Raw genomic sequence first — 10467 nt, 5'->3', positions numbered from 1 at the left:
GGGGCGGGGGGGGTGGAACTTTCGTGCTCCCGCAACGCGGGCGCACCCTCCATTTAGGGGCGGGACGGGAGTGACGCGCCGCGCGGACCTCGCAGCGATTGGGCGGGGTGGGCGTGACGCATGGCGCGGACCCCGCAGCGATTGGGCGCCGCCGCCGGCGCGCGCGCGGCGCTGTTGGCGGGAGGCGCGGCAGTGGGAGCAGCGGCAGCACCAAGATGGCGGTGGAGCCGCCGCGGGAGGCCGTGTGGCCCGAGGGCGCGGGGGCCGAGGCGGGCTTCGTGCGCGCCGTGCTCTCGCTGCCCGAGAAGCCCGACACCACCGTGCGCTTCTTCGAGCGCGGCGACTACTACACGGTGCACGGCGCGGACGCGCGGCTGGCGGCCCGCGAGCTCTTCCGCACCCGCGCCGTCATCCGGCAGCTGGCGGGGGCACCGGGTGGGTGGGGGCGCGGGGGAGCCTCGGGGCCGCGGCTCACCTGCCCCGGCGCTGGCTGCAGCGGGGCGGGACCCGGGTGGCCGGAGGGGAGCGGGGGAAAGAGGGAGCGGCGGGCGTAGTGGTGGTGGCTGCCCCTGGTAGCCCCCTGGAAGCCCCCGGTAGCCGGTGCAGCGGTGCCCCCTTCCCACGGGCGAGGCCTGCCGGGTGTCGCAGGGATCGGGCTCAACGTGATATCTGGTGGTGCCTTGGGCTCACAGCTGGGGCCGGTCCGGGCGAGCGAGCAGGCGATGCTGCGGGTCCCTTCCCTCTTCCCTGTGTGCGGGGGGATGTGGGGAGCGAGGGGTGAACAGGTCTCCGTGTGCGCGCTCTGATTCCTCGCGGCTCGGGATGGAGCGTAGCTGAATGCAAATCCTTGGTTTCAAACCTTTTTCAGGCTCTGGCAGCACTGAAATGATAGTCAGTAGCCGTGCCGCGTGGGACGTGTGTGACAGGTGTAGGTGTGCAGGCGTGGGAAGGTCTCTGCAGCAGAGAACACGTCTCATCGCACAAGCTCGTGGTACAGGACTGTCAGATGCGGAGAGCTGGCTGAGCACATGTTGCATAGGCTTACAGCATTAGTGACATTTCCTGGTGTATTGGCGGATTTCCATTTGAGAAAATGATTGCACGATATTTTCTGCACTAACTGAGGATGGGCCTCTTAGAGTTCTGTAGTGCAGGTGTTGGGTAAACGATGGTTCATTATTACCACTGAATAACAATGGCCTGCAGAAGTAAGTAACGTTTTATTACGAACTGCAGAAGACTTTCTCTGCCATCCGCTCCCTGATGCTTTTCATTTATCTCCTGGTGTATGACAGAGCTTGCAGATGTCAGATGTAAGAGCATCAAGATAAATTATCTTGTCAGAAGAGACAAACCTTAGCATTAGCCTTAATCTCGAGGAACACAGTGTTGCTAAGTTATTGGCTCATACTCTGCAAAATAAACCTCTTTGTAATGAAGTTTTCTTGCGTGTGAGCAATGGCATTAAAAACAGAATGAAATTCTCATGCTCTTCACTTTCTATTGTGATGAGCTCATATGTAAAAAAAAAATAAACCAAAGAAACTCCAGCCCCTCCCCAAAGCCACAAAGCTTGTTGTGTCTTTCAGACTAGAAACACATGCATCAGTATTATTTTTACATTCAATTCAAAAGTGATAATTTTGTAGGTATAATCATGTGACTATGAGCTCCAGTTTTAAACCCTTTAAAAGTCTTATCTACCATATCCAGTTAAAAGAATAAAACTACACTTTTTAACTTCAGAATGATTTCAAAGCACACATAAACATCAGCTGCCCCCTGCTAGTATATCATGCTATCTCAACTGAAAAAAATAAGAAAAGTGGTGGGTTTTGGGAGAGTTCTGCACTGTGAAAGAAAACCTAATTATCTAGAATTAGGGTTTTTACCTGTTTCAAAAAAAAAAACCAACAAAAGTCTTGCTAGATGTTTGAGGAAAGAAGAAAGAAAATTAAAAAGTCCTCTTTAAAATAAACCCATAAGATCCTATGGGTATGGAAATTCACCGTTTAACATCTTTAATGTAAAGGAAGGAAGAGCCTCAAATGTGAGGAAGGCGTGCTGCTAAACAGAGAGATGTGATACTCAATATCTATTGCTCATACTTACTTGGTATGTCATCTAGCTCTCATGTATCTGACACCAGTCTGAGTTAATTCCACTTCCCAGTCTGGCAGAAAACTTAGTGTACTCACCTGAAATCCCAACTTGTTCAAGAGTGGAACTCCCTAATTCTGTGAGTAGGCTGCTGCTGGAGGGGGGGGAGGTAGAAGTTGTGTTGCTCCTCTGGGCAGCTGTGTGGAGTTAAATTTGTTCTGCTGCATCGTCTGCCTGTACACCTCAGAAGCAAGAAGTTTTTCAGTTAAGCACTTTCTAAGTTCGTTTTTAATGTAAACTATGAAAGGTTTGTGTTATTTTGAGAATCTGTTGTTTTTACAGGATATATTGTGATAAAAGGGAAGTGTCTTGGCACATGTGTCTTGCTGTCTTCTGAGTGTGATTAGGGTGACAGTCTGTTCTGTCAACAGAAGCTGCTTATCCAGGAAAGAAAAGATGTTACGCAGAAGGAAAACCTGCAGCAGGCTTCTGTCACTTATTGGATCAAAATGTGTGAAATGTTAATTAGTGAACCAAGTCAAGAATATCGTAATGAGAGGGGAAGGGTGAGGGGAACAGATTTCTTTGTATATATTACCATACAGATTTAGTGAAATTTGGAAATGAACACTCTTTTTATTTGGAGTTGGAGTGTGCTTTCTTCGTTAGTATTAACCAGCTGATTGTTGTGGGGCTTTGTTGTTTCATGGATTCTACATGCTTCCTTGTTTGAGGTTAGAATAGTGGCTTTCCTGAAGGCTGCTCTTGGGGATTTTGATTACAGAAAATAATTTTTATGAACAAAATAATTTTCTTTCTATCTTTTTTTTTTTTTTTATTTTAGGAACACAGAAACTTGAGAGTGTTGTGCTTAGTAAAATGAACTTTGAATCTTTTGTGAGAGATCTGCTTCTGGTCCGTCATTACAGAGTTGAAGTTTACAAGAACAAAGCAGGGAGCAAATCTGTCAAAGAAAATGACTGGTATTTAGCTTACAAGGTATACTTTTCAACCTTTCTGTATAACCATGAGACGAAGGAAAAAAACCCCTGTCAATCTTTACTAAGCTTCTCTTCTTGGAGTTTTGGGATTTTAAGAGACTGACATGGGTAGTATGATGGTAAATCATACGTGGTTTTTATATGTTTGTTACATATCTATTATATATCACTATATTTTCTTCTGATATAAGGCTGAAAGAGCTTCTTCTGTGTCATAGATTAGGAAATAAGGAAACACGAAGTACTTTGCTCTGTGTAGATTATATTTAAATTTGAATCGTTGAAAAAATAGAACAGGTGTATATATGATATTAATGGGCTGTTCAGTACTTAGTTTTATCAGTTGTTGTTCTTTTTAAAGACAAAAAAGAAAGTATGTGTATATACACACTCTTAAAAAAATATTTTTCCTTTTCTAAATAGGGTTCTCCAGGAAATCTTGCCCAATTTGAGGAAGTTCTCTTTGCCAACAATGATATGTCCACAGCCGTTGGGGTTGTGGGAGTGAAGCTGTCTAATGCTGATGGACAAAGAGTGGTAGGAGTGGGCTATGTCGACACCACGCTGAGAAAATTGAGTGTTTGTGAGTTTGCAGATAATGATCAGTTCTCAAACCTTGAAGCTCTGCTGGTTCAACTGGGGCCGAAGGAGTGTGTCCTACCAGGAGGAGATACTGCAGGAGAGATGGGAAAACTGAGACAAGTAAGGGAACCACGGTGGCTTACAGTCACACAAACTTTTGTCTAAAAAGCTATGTTCTAGTTTATTAGCTAGGCTCTATGATTTGTGGGAAAATTAAGGACCAACATGTTAACATGAGGAAGTTTTGATTTCCGCAAACAAAATGTATCATTTGACTGTTGACTCATTCGCATTTTGGTCAGGAAAAGTTGTTCTAAAGTCTTGTCTATCATTCCTCTCTATGCAGTGTAGTAGGAAGTAAATAAGTCTTCAGAGTTTGCTTCCATCTGTCCCCTGAATATTGAAGGTAATTGATAACTCTGTGTGTTTGTGAACAACAGGTCATTCAGAGGGGAGGAATCCTGATTACAGACAGGAAGAAGGTGGATTTCACAACAAAGGATATTGTTCAGGATCTCAATCGTTTGTTAAAATCAAAAAAAGAAGAACAAATTAATAGTGCAGCACTGCCAGAGATGGAAAAGCAGGTGAGCACAGAGCAATGTTTGATGTGCCTCTGTTTTGTAGAAGTGAAGTGGTGTGTGCACCTAATGTGACCTGATCTCCTCTACAGTCTTGCTGAAGTGTTTAGCAGCTCTGCTGAGCTTGAGTCTGTGTCAAAACTGGATACCAGGGGGGTCCTGGAAAAAAATTGAGAAAGCCATTCACTTATCTCTTTAAAACAGCAAGCTCTGGTAAGCAAATAGACTGCACAAGAGGTGCCACCTGTTCATAATCTATCTAGCCTAAGGACTGAAATACAATTTGCATGACAGGAAAATTGGTATTTGAAAACAAAGTGATGTTTATGATAATATTTTTGTGCTGTCTTGTGGCCTAAGTATATGATTTAGTGCCTGCATGTTTGTTCTTAGCTGCAAACGAGGCAATTTGTTGAGATAAACATGCTATAAAATGCCCTTCACTGCAGGTGTTCACTTGCAGGTGTAAGGTTCAGAGTTAATGTGTCGTTTCATAACAAATTAAAATTTTTTGAAGTGTGTTGCAGCTGAACAAGTCAGTCATGCTACTGCCTCTCTTTTGTGCTGGCACTAGATTTTGTAATGCCGTGCAGCAAGTCAGATCAGATCCTTGTTCTGGCTGAAAAGTAACCTTGAAACCATGTCCTGAGATGATCCATGATATCTCATTTATCATTCCTGAGCTGGAAACATCCTGATAACAGCTTTGGAAAGCTGGCAAGGTGTGCAATTCACATTTTGTTTATCAGATCATGCAAATGTGGTGCGTTGTTCTTGCACCTACCTAGAAAGATGCTGCAGTGCCATAGGATGTCCCTATGGAAATGAAGTCTTGTCCAACAGGATGAGTCTCTCATAGCCCTGCCAGAATTCACATGGCTCGAAGTCTTCCCCAACTGTAATTTTCCAGGAGCATTGATCAAATACTCTCAAATTCAGGAGTGTTTCTAACTAGAATGTGGTGTGTTTTTTTAAAAAAACTCCAGGTTGCTGTTTCGTCCTTGTCAGCCGTTATCAAGTTTTTAGAGTTGCTGTCAGATGAGTCTAATTTTGGACAATTTGAACTGACTACTTTTGATCTCAGTCAGTATATGGTTCTAGATAATGCAGCTGTTCAAGCCCTCAACCTTTTTCAGGTAAGAAATACATACTTGAGTTAGTAACTGTTTTACAGTATACTTTCTTAGCTGCTTGCTAACTAACCTAAATGCCCAACTGCAACTCCCCAGATCCTGATTAATGGCAACTTGTGCATCTTAACTTTATTTTCATTTACTCCTGCACAGTGTGTGACTTAAACATTTAGCTACCCAGGTTACCACCTTTTTTTGTTTTTGTTTCCTGTTAGTTTGAGTTAAACGTAGAAGGGAAGATCATCCAAGAGGTTCGAAGTGGCCACTTCGAACAGTGCAGTGGGAAAAGCCATGGTACCTCATGGTTATAGCTGCTGAGGAGTCTGGTTAAGCAGTGGGGGGAAATGCTGTGTCTGTCCTGGGGTTTAGTCTGCAAAGTTCACATCTGCAGTGGCAGGAGCAGATTTGGGGAGTGCGAGGGGAAGAGAATTGTGTACTTTTGATAGGGAGTGCCAAAGCACAGTTGCTATATACAGAAGTGCTGTTTTTGGGGAAGAGAACACAAGCCTGAATTAGGTGGTTATAGGGGAACACGTAGCAGGAGCACTGCTGGTGGTGATGGGATGGGAGGACTGGCTGCAGGGCAATGAACAGGACAGTACTTGAGAACATTCTGAAAGCACCATGTCATGCTAACTGGATGATGTCAATTTTACTTTTTTACACACATTTTCTACAAATCCAAACAGGTTACCAGGCTCCTTCATACCTCCCACTGTGTCTGTTTTTCTGCTTTGCCTATAGTTGTAGGAAAATGCGGTATGTTGTATCAGCTTTTCTCTCTTTTTTCCACATTAGTAAGCTCTGGCTAGCGATCTTTGCTTGGAGATAATCCACTTGTGTTTCAGATTTATAGGAAGAAATCACAGATAATGGTCCCCTTAGAGTAATTTCTAGAGGAAAACAGAGCATATATTCAGCATCTGGGCTGGTTAACCCTGGAGAAAGATGTTCTGAGTTTTATTTGTTTTTTTTCTATATTTCCTGATCTCTTCTCCATCTTTATGGAGGTGCTGCAGGAAGTTCTGTTTTAGCTGCATTCTTTTGCAAGTCCTTGCAGGTGTTACACATTTTGTGATAGGAAATCCAGTGCCGTGTCTATCTTTAGGAGCTGTTGAGAGCATTGGAGCCAACGGTTTGCCATGTAGCAGGAAGCTGCCTGTGAGGGAGATTTTTGGACAGTTTGAGTTGCCCTGTGAGGTGTGTAGGTAAAGATCTTATGGTGCAGCAGATGCAGTTGGTTATATGGAGCTGTACCTTGCAAATGCAATGTGCTGAAATAGGTAATTTGCATATAGTATGTGTACTCTGTGACATTGTCTTGCATTCAGAAATTTTTCATGTACAATACTGTTCAGAACACCGAAAATGGGCACATCCACTTTAGATATTAGATATTCCAGGGGCTAAAGGTGTCAGTACTCCTTCTCACTGTGTTTATTTCCTGTTGTCATGCTTCTAGTTCTACATCCAAGTTGTTCACAGGCATCCAGATCTGCTCCTGGTTGAATGCTTGCCTGCTGTTTTAATTGCAGCTGTTCTTGTGTAGAGAGGGTTGAGATTTTAATTTCAAAGTCAAGAGTTGAAACACCCTTGTTTCATCTTTTTCAATTAGAAACAAAATTTTTCCTTCCTAGTTGTTTGTGCAAAAACCAAACAAAACCTAAAGAAAAATGCCCAAAAGGCTGTCCTAGGTCCAGCTAATATTAAACCTAAATTATAGATAGTAAACTATAACCTGAACAGAGAAAGTTTAGAGACGTTTTTAGTACTCCAGAGATGATCTGGGGAAGCTTGATACTTGTGAAGAAAAAAAACCCACTGACCTTTTCCTAAGTAACAAAGTTGTGTGCCATTCATTGGGTGTCAATAAACTTCACTAACTGTATTTTTTCTTTTTTATGTTCAGAGTTCTGTGGAAAATGCGAATACTGCACAATCTCTAGTTGGTTTACTCAATAAATGCAGAACCCCTCAAGGACAAAGACTAGTTAATCAGTGGATCAAACAACCACTTATGGACAAGAACAGAATTGAAGAAAGGTAACAATATTACGTGTTTGGTAGACTTACACAAGTTAGTAACTATTTTGTATAAGGCTCTTTCTTTTTAGGCACAAAATACTACAACAAAGGAATAATAGTGGTGCTTTTGTGTGTTATCTGGCAATGCATCGTAGTCAGAGCGGAATATATTTTTTCTTGAGATGCAAAGTGAAGGTTACTGTTAGATTAAATGCTTTTTATGATTATATATTTTAAAGAGGAGGTACAATGTTTAGATAATGATTCAAATGATTCTGTGCTACAGGCCAAGGCAGTGTAGCACCCGCTTCCTAACTGTTGTTCATACTGCAAATGCTCGCTCTGTGTAATAATATTTTGATGTCACTTCAAGTTTACCACTTAAAAAAAAACCAAAACAACAAAACACCCAAACAATTAAGCAGTAGTAATGTCTTCCTATTTCCAGAAAAAAACTACTTTTGGTTTGGCAGTAGGTCACTCTTATCATATCTTGCCTAGATATTGTGAACTCAAATACGAGGGGTCTTTTTCTTTCTTTCTCTTTGATCCTGCTGTCACTGTGTGGCTGCCCTACCAGTAGATAACAGTATCAGTTGATAAGAAGCCTTTGAGAGTCTGGCAAATGTCACTCCTTCAGAAAGGAGAACTGCAAAGGTTCTATTCCTACTGTGTGTGTTTGTCTTGATTATGTTCACCATGCAAATACAAGTTTTTTGAACTCCTGCTAAATATAGCTGCATTCTTATGATCTAAAACCAAACTTCATGCAACTCTAGCGATCAGCAGGTTAATGCATTGCAAAATGTGTATTAAAACGTATCTTGACAAAGCAGAAGAGGCTGGAAGACTGGATTTAACTTTGATAGCTTCTCTAAGGCTCATATTTCAGATGAGGCATTGCAGGTATGTCTGTATATGCTGCTAGACTTTGGCACAGATCCCTACTACCAAAAAAGAAATTTTGGCTTGATATTTAAATAAGCTCTGCAAGGAGTAGTTGTTGCGGTTTAAGTCCAGTTGGCAGCTAAGCACAGCTGCTTGCTTACCACCGCCGGAATGACAGTTTTCTCTCTAGATTTCTGGAGACTGAATTATTCTGCTTGTCTTCAACAAGTTTTTCTACTCTTCCTAATCGTTTGCAGAATGAAGCGTAGTAACTTGATCAGAGCCCACTTAGAAATGTTTTTAATGTGACACTGAAATATTTGTTCCCGGGTTTATTGAATGTTACATCGTACTCTTGCATGTGTTACAAAAGCTTTCATTGTTCTTGACTAAGTACACAGGATTTTCTGCATCTGTCAGTTTTGGATCCTAATATATGATTCAAGTTTAATTTAATTTTATGTTGGTTTAAAGGCTTTGAAAGTTATAGCTCCAATTTTGTAATTTTCTTATGTCAAAGTAAATATTGGAAATTTTAACTTTTATGTCAGACACATTTGCTCATTGCTGTGTATCAGAAACCTTAGAAGTTTGGAAGAGATATGGTGTTTTCTTTATAAAGCTGGGGTTGAGTTGTAGCAGAAAATGTAACTTGACCTGTTCTATAGAGTAAAGATCATCTCCACGTTTTGTGCTGTCTTTCTGTTTGGCTAAGGTTGACTGTGTTAAGGAAAGGCTACATTTAAAGGAGGAGGGAAGTAATTAAATGGAGTTAAGCTCTTAGTGAAGCTTGTAAAGGTTAGTGTATCCAAGTGTTACGAAATTGAAAGAAGTCTATTGATACCTCCTGTGTCTTTTCCAGCTATAGAGTCATTGGAGTTGTAATTTGTTAAAGGTAGTTTGCTTTAGCCTTTACTTATGGGCACTGAGATACCATAGTCACACCTTTTCACTTCATTCTGCTGCGTAGCTAAGCCTGTCTGAACGCATCTTGCTTTCAGGTACTACTTTGAGGAATTTAATTCTTTCAGATAAAAGCAGTGTAATTTAGTCATAAGCTGCTTGTTTGCCATCTTCCCAAACTTCATGCTTTTCAAAGTGTGTAGGAACTGTTCCTTTTTAAATCCAAAGGAAACAAGCGTAAGAGAAGCTGTTAGTGGGGCTGATGAGATGTATTGACAGGTTGAAATATCTTTTGATAGATTCGCAGTTGCCAAGTTGTTTTCTAAAGGCTTTACTTTATTGTGGCTGTTTTAAGGATTGCAAACCATAATGGGTGCTTTGAGAAGGAAATACCTGGACTGCTGTTCCTTTATGTTTCCTTTGTAGTCAAGGGGAGCTACTGATGATTTCTTGGCTTGAAGTGTGCCGTGTTGAAGGACCCCATTTAACTCCAATCAGTACAAAACTTCTCAAAATAAGCAGAACTGCCCAGGCTGGACTGATGTTTGGTGACAGTGTTTTGAAGGAAGCCTCTTGATTTAGTTGTACAGGAGGTATTTTGACTTACCAGTTCTACACCACTGAGATAGAAGTTATCTGAAAGTTTAACTTCTTAAAAGTTAGACTGTTGTATTTCTCCACTAAGACCTGCAGGTGGTGCAAGTCATCTTTTGGAGCTAAAGGAATCAGCTTCTTTCTGTAGTTTATAATCTGCAATGTATTGTTAACCTATATGGATAAGTGGAACAAGTGTTGCATCAGTAGTAGGTATTAACCATTGATACAGTAACAACACAAATTAAAGTACATAGTGCACATGCTTCAGATAAAATGATGTTTACTGGAACAGCTCCTAATGAGAACTGAGCAAATTGGGGCTCCTGATACTTGCCTGTCTTGTAAGACTTGGGGTTCTGCCCTTGTCCACCTGGTTTTCCTTGATTAAGGAAATAATTATCAGTCATAAGTATACAAGATACAGCCCTGTATCTCCCATGTGATGTGTTCAGAAGACAAGTACATGAGGTTCTTACTCCTTGTCTTGTAGTCAGCATATTTCTGAAATTAAAATGTAGTCACAGAGACAGGGAGTGCAAATACATATTTTGATTACATAACACGGTTGAGTGTAATACAGCAAGCAGCTTCAGTATGCTGAGTTTATTCTTCAGATACTGGAAAGTCTGAGAAATATGGCACAGTGTAAAAATCAGT

The 10467-nt window shown here is 41.6% G+C and overlaps 1 protein-coding gene across 1 annotated transcript in view; it reads left to right on the top strand.

Annotated features, from left to right (window-relative positions):
* Positions 1-201: 201 nt before the first annotated feature.
* MSH2 (mutS homolog 2) overlaps positions 202-10467 on the top strand; it is a 46691-nt gene continuing 36425 nt past the window's right edge. Inside the window, exons 1-6 of the mRNA XM_027889905.1 lie at positions 202-435; positions 2945-3099; positions 3525-3803; positions 4124-4270; positions 5251-5400; positions 7307-7440. Coding sequence (XP_027745706.1) covers positions 216-435; positions 2945-3099; positions 3525-3803; positions 4124-4270; positions 5251-5400; positions 7307-7440 — 1085 coding nt within the window. The 5' untranslated portion in view covers positions 202-215. The remainder of the gene's footprint in view (positions 436-2944; positions 3100-3524; positions 3804-4123; positions 4271-5250; positions 5401-7306; positions 7441-10467) is intronic.

The sequence above is a fragment of the Empidonax traillii genome, unplaced genomic scaffold, assembly GCF_003031625.1.
Source record: "Empidonax traillii isolate 1590-97213 ecotype Southwest subspecies unplaced genomic scaffold, ASM303162v1 scaffold275:size1536655, whole genome shotgun sequence".
Lineage (NCBI taxonomy): Eukaryota > Metazoa > Chordata > Aves > Passeriformes > Tyrannidae > Empidonax > Empidonax traillii.
The sequence above is the reverse complement of the archived record's forward strand: the minus strand, read 5'-3'. Positions and strand labels throughout refer to the sequence as shown.